This window comes from Quercus lobata, chromosome 5 (genome assembly GCF_001633185.2).
Source record: "Quercus lobata isolate SW786 chromosome 5, ValleyOak3.0 Primary Assembly, whole genome shotgun sequence".
Classification (NCBI taxonomy): domain Eukaryota; kingdom Viridiplantae; phylum Streptophyta; class Magnoliopsida; order Fagales; family Fagaceae; genus Quercus; species Quercus lobata.
The window spans coordinates 52,819,138-52,839,781 of NC_044908.1; the positions used below are offsets into that span (position 1 = coordinate 52,819,138).

Here is a 20,644-nt window from a genome sequence, read left to right on the forward strand (position 1 = left end):
CAACATTGAATCTTAATTGACCAATTCAAAGCATATAAGTTGTGAACAAGGGGGGAGGGGGATTGGGGGAAAAAAACATGTAAAAAGTGTGGTAGATTCTTAAATCTGTATAAATGTAACAAAGATCTTTTCTTTTGCTACACAAATAGAAGCAACTAAGCAAGTTTCTTATAAAGCTGGACAGTGTTTGAAATCAATCCTCTTGGAAAAATAAAATTTATGTAGCCAAACATAAAGTAAATAATTTTAGGGCCTTATTAGGTTGACAGGAGCAATAACAAAAGGAAATATAGAACAAAACAAACTATTAAACAAGAAATAAGAAATCCAGAACGAATACATTGGCTTGGCTCATATATATAGTCAAACAGAAACATTTTGATACTAAACCCTATTGAAGAAGACAACGGATTCAGAATTGGACTCAGTTGATTTAAATATAGGATGAGACACAGAAAGAATTAGGCAAAAGAGGAGATCTAGAAAAATATCAACAGCTATCTTATGATAAAAAAATAAAAATAAAAATCTAAAATTCTATCCAATGCGTACAATTTTAACATATATATGTATATATATATATACATATGCATAGTTTGACGATCTTTTAACAAAACTATGATACTAAGTTCTAAAAATCAAGACCTATGAATATGGTGGTGGTTCAAAAAAGAAAAAGTAGATCATCAAAAATCTAAGTAACGATACAAAACGTAAACCGTGTTTCTACTTCTCTATCCAAAAAAAAAAAAACGTAAACCGTGGGAGTGGGACTTATTATTATTATTATTTTTTTTTTATTACAATAAAATTTTCTGAAGTCACGTGCAAGAAAAAGTGAACCGAAGAACAATTATTGCACACAATGTATGTAATTTTTTTTATTCACGCAATGTATGTATTATACACATTGTCTTCATGCCGAAGATAAAATTACCTAAACTATACCAATTTATTTATTTATTTTTTTGATAATCTGGACTTTCATTAAACAAAAAAAAATTTAATATTACATTTGACAAGATGCTCAACCTATTCGTATATACTCCAAACTCCTTGCTAATCAGCTTAAAAATATCGCAATATGCTCAAAGTAAGTGCTTTTGTCACTCACATATTTATTATTGTTATTAAAAAGTTAAAATGTAAATTGCACCTATAAGTATGAGTGAAATTTATTACTTTATTTTCATTATCATTAAGTATACAATTAACTAGTGAAAAAAATAATTTGAAAAAAAAAAATCTCACATAAAAAATCTATATTAACTCTTTATATTTTTTTCTATAGCAATTTTTCATTAAAATTGGACAAGAGACGGGAATTGAATAGATTTGAAATTTGAAGACTCAATTAAAGATACTAGTAAATTTGGAGGATTGAAATTGTTAGAAATTGGGCTGGTTTTGGTCCAACCCATAAACCATGGCCCATGGATCGTCCACATGGGTTATCTGATAAGTGAGTTTAAATTTGAACTTAACAGATATTGATATGAGTTATCAATATCAGTAGTGGAGTCATTTAAATTTAAAAGATGAGATCTTTTAGGGATCACATATATCTGATAGTAAGTGAATCTCTACTAGTATTTAAATACTCCTACATCAGTCAGATAGTGGTGAGATACAGTGAGAAAACATACGTATAGTTTTGAGTGCTCTCTCAAAATAAGCCGTCTCTCTGGGACATCATCTACTGTTCCCTAGAATTTGGAGCGTGGAAATTAGGAGAGACTCTAGTAGCCTTTCCTGCGATTTGGAGGTGTTCCACAAAGGAGATCGTGAGGAGTTCGTAAAGCAAGCAAAGTGAAAGATCTGGCAATTTAGTGATCTGCTCCATCAAAGGTATGTGTCTACATGACATCTAGTAAAGTATATATTTATTCAACATTGGTATCAGAGCCGTTTTATGCTTGTTTTCACTCTTGAATGATGCCATGATCTCTTAAATATATAATCCCATATGCATGCTAAAATTAAAAGTTTAAGTAATTTTTAATTTTTTCAGATCTGTAATTTTTTTTAATTTTTCAGATCTGTAATTGTTTTTTTAGGCATGTTATGGCATGTAGAGAGAGAAATAAAAAGCTGTAATTTTTTATTGTTTACATGAAATCTGAAATTTACAGGCTTATTTTGACCCATTAAATCTTGTTTAATGTCAAATATTTTTTAATGATTTGAAAGTACATTCCATAAGCTTTAAAACGACAGTTTACATGCTTAATTTAGACTTTAAATGAGAAAGTTATGGTCTTTTAAAGATTATGGTTGTATTTGATAAAATCTGAAAATTTGATGTCTAACGTGAAAGAGGATGAACAATAAAGTGAAAATTGTTTTATAATAGTGTACCGTGCGGGCTCCACTAACCACTAATTGTTTGAGTGGTTATCTAATATTGTGTAATGTATAAGTCCCATGTTGCTTTCACCAAAAAAAAAAAAGAAACAAAGGAGCCCCACGTTGATGTTAGTGTGTTAGTTACACTAGAACACTATCCTTGTTTCATATACAAACAAATATAAGGGCCCCACACTACTTTATTAGTTACACCTTGATAAAGATAATGTGCATATCACGTTCGTGTATCACATATTGTTGTTGTTTCCTTCAACAAGGAAACTATGCAAGTGATAAGCCACATGCAAGTGGTTGTGTGGGTTTGTAATATTGTTTACAAACAGTGGGCTTTTAATTTATATATATTTTTTAATTTATAGTAAAACTATATATATTCTTAATTTTGTTTAGACCACATTTTTTCTAATGATCTTATTGGGGAGTTTGAGAACTACCCAAATGCCCAAGAGATGTGGAACCAGCTTAAGATTGCCTTTGGAGGGACTTCAACAACTAGGTTGCGGGCTCTTACTTTGAAGTTTGAGCAATATGTTATGGATTCAAAACATAGCATAGCTGAACATCTAAGGACAATGTCAGCATTGATCCGTGACCTAAAGGCTGCTGGTAATAATCTCTCTGATGAACAACAGGTCACAGCGGTGATACGTTCACTGCCTGAACCTACTTGGGGGCAAATGAAGCTTGTTTTGACACATAGTGAGAATATCAAGACTTTTTCTGATATTTCTTGTCATCTCGAGCTTGAGGCAGAGCGCATGGGGGTGCACCAAAACACCCTCCTTGTCACCCAATCTGGGCAGCGGAAGGCATTTAGGCCTAAACGCAAAGGACAAGGGAGGAATGCCAAAGGAGCTGGTAACCTTGGGCCTAAAGAAGGCAAGATAGCAAAGCGCCAAAAGGGCAAGCGTGCTAAGAAGGACAAGGCAAAGATCAAGTGCTACAACTGTGGTAAGAAGGGTCACTTCGCTCGTGAGTGCACTGAGCCGAAGAAGGTATCCATTCTTAACAACTCTGCTATTACTTATGTTTGTACACATGTTTTTGTTGCTCATACTATTCCTGGGTGGATTGTAGATTCAGGAGCAACCAAACATATAGCCAGAGATAGAGTTGGGTGTGTGGATTACAAAAGGATACCAACAGGTACACAGTACGTTATTTTGGGTAACGGAGCTCAAGAAGAAGTCATAGGAGTTGGAACATACCAACTCAAATTGCGTCTGGGACGTACGTTACTTCTTCATGATGTGCTTCATGCACCTGGTGTCTAATGTAATCTATTTTCAGTACTTACTATGCTTAGACTTGGATTTAGTTTCCGTTTTGATGGTCCTCAGTTGGATTTTTATTTAAATAAAACCTTGTATGGACATGGTTATTTATCTAATAATTTCTTTATGTTGGATTTAGATAATTCCTCTTTTTCTTTCATTGCTCATAATGATGATATTTCTGATTCTGTAATGTGGCATGCTAGACTTGGACACATAGGAAAAGAAAGATTGGCTAGACTAGCTAGAGAAGGCCTATTGGGGTCTATCATTAGTCTAGCTGGAAAGGCCTGTAGGAAGCCTTTTGTTAAGGCTCCAAGGGCAACTCATCCTTTGGAATTAGTCCATTTAGACATATGTGGACCTATGAATGTTAAGGCATGCCATGGCGCCTCTTATTTTCTCACATTTATAGATGACTATTCACGTTTCAGTTATGTCTATCTGATTTCTCATCGCTTTGAAGCATTAGATTGCTTTAAGCGCTTTGTGGCAGAGGTTGAGAATCAGAAAGAAAGGAACCTAAAGGTTTTTCGAACTGATAGGGGTCGTGAATATTTGTCTAAACAGTTTCAGGAACTGTGTGAGGAAAAAGGGATACGTAGGCAATTGACGATTCCTGGTACTCCACAACAAAATGGTGTTGCAGAAAGAAGGAATCGTACTCTATTAGAGATGGTTAGATTGATGATGGCGCAAGCCAACCTTCCAATTTCGTTTTGGGGGGATGCATTGATGACTGCTGCCTACATCCTTAACCGTGTGCCTTCTAAGTCAGTTCCCACAACACCATATGAGTTATGGACTAGTGCAAAACCCAATTTGGAGAACTTGCGGCCTTGGGGTTGTGCAGGTTTTGTTCACAGTACTTCCCATAAGTATGGGAAATTGGGCCCTAGAGCAAGTAAGAAAATCTTTATAAGATATTCAAAAAGCTCAAAGGGGTATGTAATGTATGGTGAACATTCTGATGGTGGAATGACTGAGATAGAGTCTCGTGATGTCAACTTCATTGAAGATGATTTTCCAAGCATCAGTGAAGCAAAACAAGATTTTCAGCTTTATGAGCTGCAAGAACTTGAAGGTGTCATACCATCTTTGGGCGAGGGTGGAGAATCACAACTTCATCCTGAAATCGCCAAAGATAGTGGGAGTGATTTTGCTCCTAGTGGGAGCAAAACACTAGATAGTGACACACAAGGATTCAAGGTACGTAGAAGTGAACCTGGAACTATTCCCAGTCGTCATTTTGAGATTGAAGGGGAATCTTTTATATGTGATTCACTGGACCTTGATGAGCCTGCTTCCTATGAGGAAGCATTAGCTTCACCTGCTTCACATGAATGGATAGTTGCCATGAGGGATGAGATGGATTCTATGGCAAAGAATCAAGTTTGGGAGTTGGTTGACCTTCCGCCTGGGCGCAAGACCATTGGAAACAAGTGGGTCTTAAAAATAAAGCGCAAGGCAGATGGATCGATTGACAAATATAAGGCTCGTCTCGTGGCGAAAGGCTATACCCAAAGAGAAGGGATAGACTATGAAGAGACTTTCTCCCCAGTAGTGAGATTTGTCTCTATTCGCCTTATTCTGGCTATTGTTGCACATTTGGATTTGGAACTCTTCCAAATGGATGTAAAGACTGCATTTCTCAATGGAGAACTAGACGAGGAGATCTATATGGATCAACCTATTGGCTTTGAGGTCAAGGAACAAGGGCGCAAAGTATGCCGCCTTAAACGTTCCATTTATGGCCTAAAGCAAGCGTCTAGACAATGGTATTTCAAATTTCATAAGGCTATTATTTTGATTGGTTTCGAAATGATGGAAGAAGACCATTGTGTGTATGTCAAACGATCAGGAAAGAGTTTACTTATCCTATCTTTGTATGTGGACGACATTTTGTTAGCTGGAAATGACATGGAGATGATTGTCACCACCAAAAGGTGGTTGTCCTCTATTTTTGAAATGAAGGACATGGGAGAGGCTAATTATGTGCTTGGAGTTAAGATCTTCAGGGATCGCTCAAAGAAGCTTCTTGGTTTGTCTCAAGAAACTTACATAAAGATGATCTTAGAGCGATTCCGTATGCATAATTCCAAACCCATAGACACTCCAATTGAGAAGGGACATACATTAAGCCTTGAAGATTGCCCTAAATCAGAAAAGGAAAAGAGAGAAATGGCAAGAGTTCCCTATGCAAGTGCAGTTGGAAGTCTGATGTATGCTATGTTGTGTACTCGACTAGACATCTGTTTTGCAGTTGGTATGGTTAGTCATTATCAAAGTAATCCAGGACCTGTTCATTGGCAAGCAGTTAAGAGGATTTTTCGATACCTTCGTGGGACATCGGATCTCATTCTTTGCTATCAGGGTGGAGATTTGAGATTGAGAGGATATTCTGATGCTGACTGGGCCAGTGATAGAGATGAGCGTAAGTCCACTACAGGTTATGCATTTCTACTTAGTGGTGCAGCTATCTCTTGGTGCAGTAAGAAACAGTCTTGCATTGATTTATCCACAATGGAGTCTGAGTATGTTGCTTGTTCAGTAGCAGCACAAGAAGCTGTTTGGTTAAAGAGATTTTTCCAAAGTCTAAGGGCGACATCTCTTGCAGATGAAGCTGTAAAGATGTATTGTGATAATATGGCAGCCTTGTCTCATGCTAAAGATCCTAAGTATCATAGCAAAAGCAAACACATACAGACTCGTTATAACTACATTCGTCTTGCTATTACACAAGGAGAGGTGATCCTCCAACATATCTCCACTAGCAGGATGGTGGCTGATCCACTTACTAAAGCCATTGCTAGAGATGTTTTTCAGGCTCATGTTAGGAGTTTGGGACTTTGTAGGATTTGATATGTTTTTTGGATACCTTATGGACATTTATGTTTATTCATACTTTATGCAATAATGATGTTATTCATTTTGATTCATCTTGTGATGTAATTGATATTGCATACTGAGCACACGTTATTTGAGAATATGTCACCAGGCTTAGATCGGTCTACTCACATAGACGATCACCCTAGCGCTTGAGTAGCGAGCAGGATGAGACATAGTGATCACTTTGTTTTTTCTGTAAATCAAGTAAGTGATCATCTTGACGCTTAGGGAGGCGTGCAAGATTATATAATGAATGTCGCCTTAGCTAGGCTAAGATGAGACTTATGGGAGTCGCACTTGAAGTGTATCCACAACTTCATAAAGCCTGAATAAAGCCAAATGTGAGATCTTGGACAGGAACTTGATGTGTAACTGTGCTGAGAAACTCAGGTTGGTTGCTTTTGTGGCAATTGGACTAAGATTTGTACGGTGTTTGAGTGTGACAAGCCCAGTTGAGTGGGAGCTCCACCGTAGCATACAAATTATACTGTATGTGCTATAGCCGACCAATTAAGGGAGTGATTGGATAGATCCCTACTCCGTCACTATGTGAGCCCTAGTCGACCATTATATGGTCCATTCTGTGCCCTTTTTCGACCTAGAACTATGTCATGAAGTGAATGTTTGATGTCGCTACTTTAGCATGTCATCTTAGGGCCATGATATATACGGTCTCGCGGAGCATGTCTAGGAAAGCGGTCAAGTGTAAATGAATTGACATGAGTGTCTGGGGAAGATTATTTAGAACACACCATTTATTTTATGGCTCATAGCCCGGGCGATTATGAGGAATTTATTTTTCAACATAATCATGAGCATATTATATGGTATAGGATCAAGTGTTGATTTGAGTTTTGAACTCATGAGGGATTAAAGAAACTTGATCGGGTGTGATCAAATAATCTGGGGCATAGACGAGATACAATGAGTGATGTACTATGTTAGTTTAGATGGTGACTTAATATAGTACTCCTACCCTACACCTTCTCGTCAGGTCGCACACTCCATTTTTCTGTATAAAGAGAGGATTGGATAAAAGATTGAGAGGAGCTAGTTCTGACTGTAGTACCTAGTGTGGACGAGTGGGAGATGTTAGAAATTGGGCTGGTTTTGGTCCAACCCATAAACCATGGCCCATGGATCGTCCACATGGGTTATCTGATAAGTGAGTTTAAATTTGAACTTAACAGATATTGATATGAGTTATCAATATTAGTATTGGAGTCATTTAAATTTAAAAAGATGAGATCTTTTAGGGATCACATATATCTGATAATAAGTGAATCTCTACTAGTATTTAAATACTCCTACATCAGTCAGATAGTGGTTAGACACAGTGAGAAAACATACGTATAGTTTTGAGTGCTCTCTCAAAATAAGCCGTCTCTCTGGGACATCATCTACTGTTCCCTAGAATTTGGAGCGTGGAAATTAGGAGAGACTCTAGTAGCCTTTCCTACGACTTGGAGGTGTTCCACAAAGGAGATCGTGAGGAGTTCGTAAAGCAAGCAAAGTGTAAGATCCGGCAATTTGGTGATCTGCTCCACCAAAGGTATGTGTCTACATGACATCTAGTAAAGTATATATTTTATTCAACAAAAATGAATTTAACAATTTAAAGGATGCAAATTTGTATTTTAGCCTCATTAGTAAATAATGAGAGAAAGTACATAAATACTTGATAATTTGACCTTAATTTCGACTAACATGAATTTTTATTTTTTTTATCAATTAAAAATCTTAAAAATTAATAAAGGTTCAGTGTAACTCAAACTTATCCCAATATGCCACCGACTTTGTTGTTTTGCAAAATTGCTATTGACTATTTTTTAATTATTCTCTTTTTTTCTTCGTACCACTTCAAGGCTATTCCCATTACAATCGCTCCTACCCCAACATCTCTCACAGGATGCAGGAAGGTCATGGTTCCTTGTTAGGAAACTTTAAATTTTTGTGGGATAAGCCAACTTACTGCAACGTCCATCAATTAGTAACTCAAACAATCCTAATCTCATCTGGGTTTGTTTTATGTTGTTATTCAACTTTGAAGAAAATTCCAGTCATTGGATTTTCATGATTCTTAATGATAAGAGTTCTCTCAACTCTCAAGGTGGTACTTTTTTCTTTTTCTAAAAAAAAAAAAAAAAAAAAAAAAACAAAAAACAAAACAAAACAAAACAAAACAAAATGTGGTACAGAAGTATAGCAAAGTGGTACTCTAACATCAATGATTGCTTTTAGTATGAATTTAATTAGTTCAATTCACTATTATATATACGTGAGAAGATATATCAGATCAGTGAGTTACTTAAGAAGATAAAACTTCTATTACAAAATTTGTCAAATTCTCCACCTATCTTTTTCTTCTTCTTTTTTCCCTTTTTTTTTTTTTTTTTTGAAGGAGCTTTGTGAACCTCCATAACACTGCGGGCCAAACAGGCTTAGAATCACGCTGCACTGGTTCGACCATCTTGGATTAAATATTAAGAAATTTAATTAGCCTTGTTTATCTTTTAATTTTTTATTATTATCTCTTATGGGTATTTAGTCTGCTTGATAATTTTGGTCTTCTGACGTCGAAAGAGGTCCAGAACAGATAAAAAATCTTTTTCAACATATATAAGAAAAAAATAAAGAATTTTAATCTTTTCTTCTTTTTTTGCTAAACAACAATATTATCATTCAATAAGTAAAACAACGGTTGTTAGCCTTACAAGCTTTTGCAATTATTACAGGAAGATTATACATATTGAAACACAAAGCTCTACAAAATCTAATTGCATACATTGCAGCCACATGGGCAGCAATATTGCAACATCTTCTAACCCAACTAAATTTACAGTTCAAAAAGAAGTTACTAAGATCAAGGATATTACTAATAGTAGTAGCAATGGATCAATCAGGTTGCAGTTCAGGTGTGGTTAGGGGATCAATACAAGACTTAGCATCTCCTTCAATGATGATATACTGCCAATTCTCCTTTTGCGCTAGCTGGATTGCCCAATATACTGCTGCAGCTTCAGCTTGCATTGGTGAGCACCATTCATGCCTTTTAGCCCAAACTTTAGGCACCTCTCCATTTTTATTTCTAGCCACCACCGCCAAAGCAATGACATTTTTAGACACAGCAGCATCCACATTGATTTTAATCCATCCATCCTCTGGAGCTTCCCAACCATTTACGCTCTTATCCCTAGATATGGTTTTTTCCAGTTTTCCTTAGATAAGGTCTTAGCATATTCCAATGTTCTCTTCTTTATAAGTGCCTGTTTGTTTCCACATTTTGAGCCCAAAAAGCGCTTTTTGAAGAAAGCCAGGCCTAAAATTGCGTTTGGTTAAGCCAAAACGCAACTTTTTGATAAAAGTTACATTTTGGGCATAGGCCAAAAATGCGGACAGAACGTGGAAATTTTATGGACCTCTGAGGGTCCATAAATGAAAACGCGCACTGCAAGTTTTGATGGGTTACCGTTGCTAATGATGAAATTACAGAAATACCCATGAACAAACACAGAACAAACACTACAAATCATAACAATAAAAAATCTTTCTCTCAAACATCTCTAAACTCAGGCATAATCAGATTACCAGAATACAAACTCAAAAACACAGTTTTAAAATTAATCAAATCATAACAATAAAAGCAAAAAAAAAAAATAAGACAAAGGACAGAAGCCAGCTGACATTTGGACGGGTTGGGGACGAAGATGAGCAACAACATGAAGTATGGACTTCCTGTGAATGTTTGCTTGAATGAGGATGAAAGGAAATTTTCTTATAAACAGAGAGAGTTTTGGAAAAAAAAAAAAAAAAAAAAAAAAAAGAGAGGGAGCTGGAGAAAGAAGGAGCTCTTGGAATGTTCTGATGAATGAGGGAGAAAAGGAGAGTAAAAAGAGGGGTAGAGATAGTGGAGAACGTGTGGAGGAGAAAAAAAAGAAAAAAAAAAGAAAAAAAAATAAAACTAAAATGTATGGTTGAAAGTGAAATGGAAAAAAAAAAATAAATAAAATAAAAAATCCTAATTGAGAAATGCTACTGTAATATTTTTACAATATTTTCACAATAAATTTTAAGTAACAGATTGTTATTAGTTAATATTGGTTAGTAAAAAAATAATTTCAGTTGTGGGTTCAAATTAGAACTAGTAACAACTTTCCACATAAATTTTGTTGCGAAAAATGATGTGAACGTAACACTTCTCATAATAAATTTTACACAGTAATTTGTTATTGGTTCTCGTTTGAACCTACTAATGACATTATTATTTTTTTTATCTACCATTAACAACTTGTCATATAGACTTTATTGTGAAATTTTTGTAAAAATGTTGTGTCCATAATTTGCATTAAAAGAGATAATTAAAACAAAAAATTTACTTATATATATATATCTTGTCCTTTTTGGTAATTTACAACTCAAACCTCCACTTTTATAAGTGCTAGCCAAATACTCAGTTTTTTCAAAAAGCACTTTTTAACAGTTTTTATCAAACACTCAGTTTTTTAAAAATGTACTTTTTCATTATGCACTTTTTGAAAACTCCACTTTTTCATTATGCACTTTTACAAAAAGTTGAACCAAACTCACCCTAAGTTGGGAGGCCTCCATAATGTCAATGTGGTCAGCATTGTACAATAATTGATTCCTCATGAACCAAATTGCTTCTAGAGTGAACATCATTCTTAATGACTCTAGCTCATTATCCTTTTTATTCCTTGTTGATACCACCCCCAAAAAGCTATTAGGACTTGTAGGGAATTAACCCAAAATTCCCAATCTGTAAGAAACAAAAATAGAGAAAACACATGCCAAAGAAAAAAAAAACAATCACACGCACAAGACAATATTTACGTAGTTCGGCAATTTACCTACGTCCACGGAGTTGCAGGGATTTCACTATTATCAAGGAAAAATACAAAGTGCGGCAGTACAATGTTTCAATCTCTCAAGAATGACAACAATACAAAACCCTAATCACCAAAAATGGTTTTTTTACATCCTGCACACAAGATTCACAATAGGCTACAAAACGGGCCAAAAAAAATTTTGCGCTTCGACTTGGGCCTATCGGCCCAAGCCTCCACTCCATGGACTAAGTCTCAGAAAATCTCCCATTAAAAACCACGCAACATTATTCGGGTCGGGTCGGGTCGAGTCGTCAACCAGATCAAACATAACTAGACTCCACAAAGCCCAATAAGGAATAACTATGAATTTGACAATATCCCCATTAGTGGATATCGGTATGGAATCCGATCTCAATCCATCACAACTAGCAAACCAAAGTGCCCTGGCAACATTGCACTTAAAAAATAGATGACAGCAATTTTCTATATTTTCGCCACATAACACACATTTTGGATCCCCTTCACCAATTCTCAGCATAATATTTTCTTTTGCGGGGATGGCATTTTGTCCAATCCTCCACAATATCATTTTTGTTTTTTCTGGAGCTCTCAGCCTCCACAATTCTTGCCAAGGCACATTATAAGGAGCATTGCTTGGAGATTGATCATGGGATGCTCTATAGGCTGACTTAACAGAGAAATTGCCCTTTTGGTCTAGAACCCAAATAAGCTTGTCTGGTCTTGGGCTCATTGGGATTTGGATCTGGATAATTGCTCGGACTGAGGTTGGGTCAAACAACTCTTGGAGGAGGTTGATTTTCCAACTACGACAACTTGCATCAATTAATTGTGATACCATCAAAAGGTTTTGGATGATGCTTTCATCTTTTGGTTTAGGTTTGAATCCTTGAACCCAAGGGATCCATAGATCTAACCAAGCATTCACAGATGTATCATCTCCTATCAAATAACAAGCCCCTTTTGCAATAAGCTTTTTAGCCCCTTCTATTGCTTTCCACATCGGTGAAGCTCTCTTGGGGGATTTTTTCGAAGCCAATCGTTTCTAACTTTGTACGTTGCCCTAAGTATTCTCATACATAAGCTATCTCTCTTCAAGGCTATCATCCAAGCATGTTTGGCCAATAGGGCTTGATTCACATCTTTGGCTTTTTTGAAACCCAACCCTCCTTGGCACTTTGGTTGGCACAACTTATCCCAAGCCCTCCAAGCTACTAATCTCCTTTCAGACTTTACCTTTTCTATTTATATTTACTTTTGGTCCTTTAATTGTGACTAAACTCTCGATTTAATTAGCTATTCCTACGGTGGGCTACAAAATCGACACAAACAACGTTGCGTTGGCATAATTAATATGAGGAGTTAGTATTCATTGTAGTTCATATAAGAAGCTCACCATTCTTGCTACATTCCAATAGTCTATCAACAGAGTGATGTCCACCGGTTAATGATGTGGTCCAAAACTCCTTTTTGGGTTATTGTCAATTTTATGCCTTAATTTTTTTTAAATGGCTGTTTTGGACTTTAGATTTTTTTTTTTCCTTTTCCATTTAAAATTATTGTAATCGACCATCTGAGCAACTATAAAATTCTCTAACAATTTTATTAAAAAAATTTTAAAGGAAATTAAATTAACTAGTAATAAGTTTTCCCCTAAAAAAAAAAAACTAGTAATAAGTTAATTACTTTTGATTTTTTGCGTTGTTGATAGGAAGTAATAATGCCTTTTATTTGATTCCTATGAAACCTAAGGATAGGTATAAAAGGAAACAAAATTAATTAATTGAATGCCCAAGACCCAATTCATTATAGAAAATGCAATATGAATTTATTCCCTTTCTTAATTTATTTCCTTCCAAAGCAAAATTTTACATTTCAAAATCAAGTTTAATTAAATTCTTAATATGTTACAAATGACCAAATTCAAATGGGATTCAAATTTGGTATCAAGTTTTAGGGTCCGTTTGGTTGGATATATTTTAGGAAAAATGGAAAAAAAAAAAAATGAGAGAAAATGGTTTTTACAGGTATTTGATTGGAGAGCGGAGAAGATAGAAAATTTGGTAGGCCCAGTGTTTTCTCTTTAGACTCACCAAAATGTTTTCTCCCTAAATCAAGGAGAAAGCTGAAGAGAAAATAAATTAAAAAATTTCTTTTTAAGTAAAAGATAATCCCTAATTTGATCCACAAAAAATCTCTAAAAAGTCCATAACATGTATCGTTATTGTTATATTGTTTTCCTAAAAAAAAATTAAATTCTTCATGAGTATAAACAAACAAGACAGAAACGATGATTTTTTTTTGGAAAAAAAAAAAAAAAGAAAAAAAAAAAAAGAGAGAGAATTGATGTGATTGTATCTTTGGTAACTTGTAAGCATTTTTTTTTTTGAAACCGGGAGCAACATTCAAAATCAGTTAACAATGTAAACTTATTTGTCCAACTGGTTAATCTAAAATCAGATATTTAAACGTATGGTATTTAAAAGTCAAACCAACAACCAAAATCAACATACCCTTGTCGTAATTTATACAAAAATTTAAATACTTTCTTAAAACACCAAAATATAAATATGTTCATGCCTTAGAAATTTGTTGCTGAACATCATTTTTTTTTTTTCCAAGAACCACTCATTCCAAAAATTTGACCAACTTTTGTGGTTTGGCATCTACGAAATCTTTTGGACTCATATTCTTTTTTAGCTTGGGGTTCATATAATTTCGTTGCCACATTCTTCTATTTCCCCAATTATCCTTTAAATAGAATGCATTCGATCATGATTTAGATTCTGTACAATTATTGCAAAGAGCTACAGTATGTTCGTGAGATGTAAAAATTAAAAAGGGGAAAAAAAAAGAAAAAGAAACTGAAAGCTTAAAAAATCATTTGATTTAAGGGATGAGATTAGATGTGAATTTTTAATTTTTAATTTTTAATCTCAACTATTGATTCACTATTGGATGGACAGTAACCCTAGCTAAATAATTCCAAGGACTTGGACTTAAGGACTTTACATTGGACAGCAAAAGGGTTTGGAGGGAGAGAGGAGTTAGCTAACTCAGCCTAACTAAGTATGGTGTAACTAAGGGGAAGAGATTTAGATAAAAAGGAAAGAATCAAGTAAAAAAATTAATTAATTAATTAATAAAAATAAAATAAAAAATAAAAAACCTTGCATATATTATGTAAATAGCATGTGTATAGACAAGGTTTGATTGGGAAGGTCTAACTGGTTCCTAAACCCCAAGTTCCGTGCTTAACCACAAGTCCAAGCCCATTTAATAAATGACCACAAGCCCAAACCTGGGTCTACCCATAGCTATTAAGCCCACTTGACCCATGACACTCCAAATCCACACACAGTTAAGCCCAAATCAAATCCAAGATCCACAAGCCTATTTCAAGTTTTCAACAAAACCCAAGTACTCTTATTTAAATAAATGCCACTCCTCTTCTTAAATTACACTTTTTACCAGCCAACTTTCGACAATTACACTTGACTCCTTTGAGTTTTGATTATTACCCAAATGCCTCTAAAACCTACCCCTAAAACTTTTCCAATTAGCAAAATTCCCCTAGAAATTTATAAAACTAATCAAAATTTCCAAATTTTAGAAAATTAAATTGCTTGAATGCCCCCTATAACTTAACCAAATTACTCAAATACTCCCTAAAATTTTCCCAAATTTGAATTACTCAGTTGAATTGCTTCAATTTAATATTGATTAGTCTGTTCCAATGTGTTGCTTTTAGAAAATTTGCTTTAATTTTTTTAGTTCAATTTAAATTTTTGTTTGAGTTTTAAACATATTTTATTAGGTTTGGATCACTCAATTTAAATTTTTAATACAATTGGCCTTTTTAGTATGTTTCTTGCTTGTAATTTTCTAATCTTATGCCCATTTGAGACCAAATTTATTCTTAAATTTCAAGTTTCATAGTTTGCAATAAGGGAATTAAAAGCGACCCAAACCACCATCAACGCAACTAACACAATTACGTTGTCATTTTCTTTCTTATAGGGAAAATCAATTTTAGATTTAGTTTTTAACGGCATTTGGCCATTGTTCATTAAAATAATAATTTAAAATTTTGGTTGGGTCTTGTTGGGTTCAACTGAATTGTGCATTTTTTTTTTTTAATTTTTAATTTTTGTTTAAGAGAAATTCGAATAGAAAAGAAGTGTCAAACAAATTTGTGGGTTGAGAAAATACTACAAAAATATTTTTGAGAACAATTTCTCAAAAAAATAAAAAACTAGAAAATTGTATTTTAAATTTATTTTCTAAAAGGACGGACCAAATAGGCCTGATGTAGTTGGCATTGTATCCAAGTATTACCCATTTTGTTAAACAATATTGTTCTCAATCTATTAAGTATTTTTCTAGCTTTATCGAATTATCAACCAAAAAAAAAAAAAAAAATACCATTAGTATGACCTTTATCGAATATAGTACAATTTACATGGTATATATAGATTAAAATTATGGCCATCGGACAAAAGAAAGTGCTGTGCCCTTTCAAAAAAAAAAAAAAAAAAAGTGCTGCGCCCAACCAACAAATAAAATCTCTTTCTATTATAAAAATTAAAAAATATATATATATATATATATATGTTTTTCTTCATCTATTTTTATTTTTATAATAACAAATATCTTAAAATACAGCATATTATTTAAATTAGTTCTGTGTTTTTTATATGGAATTATTATTTAAAATTATCTGAGAGCGATGGCTATTATGTCTCTGCATCCTGTGCTGAACGAAAATGACTAAAGATATTTATACTGGACTGAACATTAGGGGCAAGAGAACAAAGCAGTTGTACACACCATCCGCAACCGTTTGTCCTCTAGCTAGAAATTGTGGGACTCCGGCTATAAGCAACCAATCAGTGAGTTATTTTGTTGATTTACAGGATAAGATATTAGCTCAACACATAGACTTTGTAAAATAATATTCTTTTAATAATAATTATTTAAATTAAGTTTTGTTTTGAAATTATTTGGGAATTAAACTTTTACTTTGATTAAATAAAAATCGTGTTTTGATAACATAATTTCATTTATAATCGTAATAACTAGATTAAAATTTTTATTTTAAAAAAAATACAATTTCAGGTATAGAAATCATGTTTTGAAAATAGAATTTTTATTATTATTTATTTTTATAAAAAGAAGGTTAGATTCCCAAATAACTTCAAAATATAACCCATTTAAGTTATAATTATTAAAATAATATTATTTTCAAATTGACCAATAATCAAGACCCATGAATTTTCTTGATTTGCTGCTTATAACTATTTGATTTCATTTAATTTTTCATATTCAGAATTTTTTATTTGTTTACAATTCCATAGTTATAATTGAGAAGGGAAAATTTGAACTATGAATATCATAAATATACTAAGAGATGTCATATAACTAGTTGAGCTGCAATGACTTTTGGTAAATCAGAAAAATGAAATATCAAATGGTAAAAGCTCTCTCAATCATACAAGTACCCTTTTTTTTTTTCATTCAAGCACATGACCCTTTTTTTTCCCTAGCTCAAAACATGTCTTTGCTTGACTAAAAAAACACAAGAAAATAATGTGCACATTGATTACATTGAATTTATTTAGAAGAGTGCAACTACCATGTTATAGCCCAAAAGAAAGAAATTTATTGAAGTAAATTAGTAGATAAATTAGATATTCGTGTAGAAGTATACTGTTGACTAGTAAATTATTAATTAGAAGACAAAAGACGAAGATCCGGTACACCAAACTTCAGATTCCCAATATTCGCATTATCTTAAACGCACATGATAAACACTAGTGAGTAGACATTCACAATTTCACATCACTCTCAATTCTCAAATGTATTATTATTTTGTGGTGGGGTAACCAGGAACCAGTAATAAAGCCTCCACTTGCAATCTATGCTATGTACAAAGTACACCACCATTGTTAATGCAACTTTTGACCATTAAATTATATTAGGATTCATTCTATCACTTAATTTTGATTCAAAATTAAATTTTGGGATAGAGAAATTTACTATTTTTATACAGATACTAGATATACAAGCCTTCTTATGAGCCATTTATGTACAAAGGTACACAGGAGACAGGAGTCTAGGAGAGAGAGAGCTTTGGTGTGAAGTGATCAGTGAAGTTGAATATCTATCATTCACAGTCACAGATGTTTCCAACCGGGTTGTCTTCTGTCTATTCTGTTTGTGGTGATGCAGCTGGTATTGCTGGTATACTTCTTCTTCTTCTTCTTCCTGCCACTCTATCTGCTTCTTTATACTTCTGTGATATGCTTGAAATGAAGTTTTAACTTGTTTATAAGATATGGATGAAGCAAACTTATAATTGCTTTTCTGACAAACTCTACAATGTTTATGGCCTGAGATTTTGTCTTCTAAGACTTCTTTATTATTATGTTTATTTTCTGGCTTCTTGTTTCCATTTAATGAATTTGCCAAATATTTTCATTTATTATCATAAATATGCATGGAAGAGAAAGGTGAAAACCTCTACTGCAGTGTTCTATCCTAAAGGATAAGTGTTATTTGGGTTAAGATCATTGAAGGCTAATATACTATATTTGTGACCCCTAAGAGCATAATTTCCAATTGAATTTGAATTGGTTCGTTGAGTTGATTGTATGAGTCCATTGAAATGAAAAGGGGAAGAAATCACACAGTTCATCCTATCTTAGCAGTTAATGGAAGTGGCTTCCAACTGTTATGTAATGGCATTGTTGGTCACTTGGTTGTGAGAATTCTGTACTGCTATGCACAGAATAAATCCATCCAACATCCTTGGTGGTACTCATCTCTATGCATCCTAAAAGATCTCTTAGTCTTCACTAGAAAATTTGATTTCATCTTCTTATTACTTGTTTAGGTCAACTATGTTTCTTAGAAATTCTAAAACCTATTTGTGATTGCAGGAAACCTCTTTGCTTTTGCGCTGTTTCTGTCACCCATGTAAGTTGTTTAAAACATTTACTCGAAGAAAATAAAAATGAAAGGATTTCCAGAGTCTAGAATCACTAATGAACTTGATTGCTATGTTTTTCAGACCCACATTTAAGAGAATCATCAGAAACCAATCAACAGAACAATTTTCAGGGCTGCCTTATATATACGCCTTCCTCAGCTGCTTGATCTGCCTTTGGTATGGCATGCCTGTAGTGTCACCTGACATTATATTGGTTGCTACAGTCAATTCAATTGGGGCGGTTTTCCAATTAATCTACATAATCATCTATATTACATATGCAGACAGAGCTAAAAAGGTAATCATTACCCCGTAATTCACCTGCACCTCTTCTTAGCAGTGAAATTACATGCCTTTTATGTAATTCAGTATGATTATCTAATTGTCTGTTAAATGTCTCTTGCAGCTGAAGATGTCAGGATTGCTCATAGCAGTTTCTGCCCTATTTTTGACCGTAGTATTTCTAAGCATGACCTTTTTTGACTCTTATAAGAGGCAAACTTTTGTTGGATATTTGAGTGTTATTTCACTCATTTCCATGTTTGCTTCACCGTTGTTTATCATTGTAAGTTCTTGTGTGACAATTTAATGCATTTGGATTATAGCTGGGAAAGTTCCTTCTCCCTCCTCATATGGTTTCAAATATTTTATGCCAGAAATTGGTGATTAAGACAAGCAGTGTTGAGTTCATGCCGTTTTACCTTTCCCTCTCAACCTTCTTAATGAGTCTATCATTTTCCATATATGGAGTGTTCAAGTATGATCCTTTCATTTATGTAAGTATTATTCTTCCTGCAGAACCAGGAATCTTTTTCATTTTTCTGATCTTGTCCTTGTATATGATCCTTTCATTTATGTAAGTATTGTTCTTCCTGCAGAACCAGGAATCTTTTTCATTTTTCTGATCTTGTCCTCGTATGCCTGCTAAATAGGGGAAAGACAAGGAAAATAAGAACCTTAAAGTAATTTATAGTCAGATCCTTCTTGTTCTCATTAGTTAAATACTGTTGCAGTAATGTTTTTAGTGTTACTCTTAATGCTGGAGCATTGTCCTATACTTAGAACTTAGAACCCACTTTTTTTTCTTAGTGTTTGACTACGCCTATATATATATTATTTTGTTTGGGGGTGGGGGGGGGGGGGGGTATTCCCTTATTATATACTATTTATGGTATTATACCCATAGTACAGCTCAGTTTATGTTCTCCAGTGCTTTCCAAGATTCATTAACTGAATCAATGACCCCAGAAGTCCAAGATACCCCCCCCCCCCACCCCCAAAGTTTTTGTAAGTGATCATTTATGTTTCTTAATATCTATTTTTTGGGTGCAGGTACCGAATGGAATTGGAACAATTTTGGGGCTTGTTCAATTGGTGTTATACACCTATTATAGCAATACAATTGGAGAAGACCAAGAACCTCTAACAAATGCACATGCTTGAATGGATCCACTGGTGGAATATGGTAAAGCTTCACACCAAATGTCTTCTTCTATCTATCTAGTGAAAAATTGGCAACCAGATTTATAAAATTAGAATGAAATTGTTAATACCATGTAAACTTCAACATTGAAAACTATGGATGAAATGGGAACAAGAAAATGGAAGACAGATAAGGTATGGACCACTGAATTTTCAAGTACTAAAGAGTTCTCTCCTTTTTGTATGTCAGAAATTAGTAATTGAGCATCTGATACTCAAAGTGCAGCTCCTTGTGCTGCTTAAAGCAGCGTAGACAAAGTCATTTACAAAACAATGGCTTGGCTTGGTTGGTGTATTTGTCACACAAGGCAACTCAATAAACTCAATAATGCTTCATGTATTATGTTAAACGGTCACGTTTACCATGTTGAATACATGTATATCATTGTGACATATTAGGGGTGTATATACCAAGCCTTGAGTATTGATGAATTTTAACATTTATAATGATTTTTATAAGCTTGTTTTAATGCCACATTTATTTGTCTATAACTCCTCCAAAATTATAGAAACCCTAAATCACATTATTTTGTTGCATGATCTCTCATGATCTTGGCAAGTAGGACTGTGCAAGATATAATCACTTAATCTCTGATTGCAAGATTTACAGAAACAGACTTTGCACCTGCATATTTGTACAGGATAAAAGCTTGCATTAATAATTCGTCAGAAGGTGATCACAAGCCTTATAAGAGGTTGAGAATCAATGGCATGTCGTAAAGGATAAAAGCATAATCACTATTTTACAGAATTGGAAAGGGTTAGAACCACTAACT

The 20,644-nt window shown here is 34.0% G+C and overlaps 1 protein-coding gene across 1 annotated transcript; it reads left to right on the top strand.

Annotated features, from left to right (window-relative positions):
• The first annotated feature begins 17,260 nt into the window (after positions 1-17,260).
• Positions 17,261-20,349, top strand: LOC115988372 (bidirectional sugar transporter SWEET2a-like). Its single transcript, XM_031111910.1, has 6 exons — positions 17,261-17,638; positions 18,337-18,373; positions 18,468-18,684; positions 18,793-18,951; positions 19,043-19,162; positions 19,719-20,349. Exons 1-6 carry the CDS (start codon positions 17,578-17,580, stop codon positions 19,827-19,829), a joined length of 705 nt encoding a protein of 234 aa, XP_030967770.1. The 5' UTR covers positions 17,261-17,577; the 3' UTR covers positions 19,830-20,349.
• The last annotated feature ends 295 nt before the right edge of the window (positions 20,350-20,644 follow it).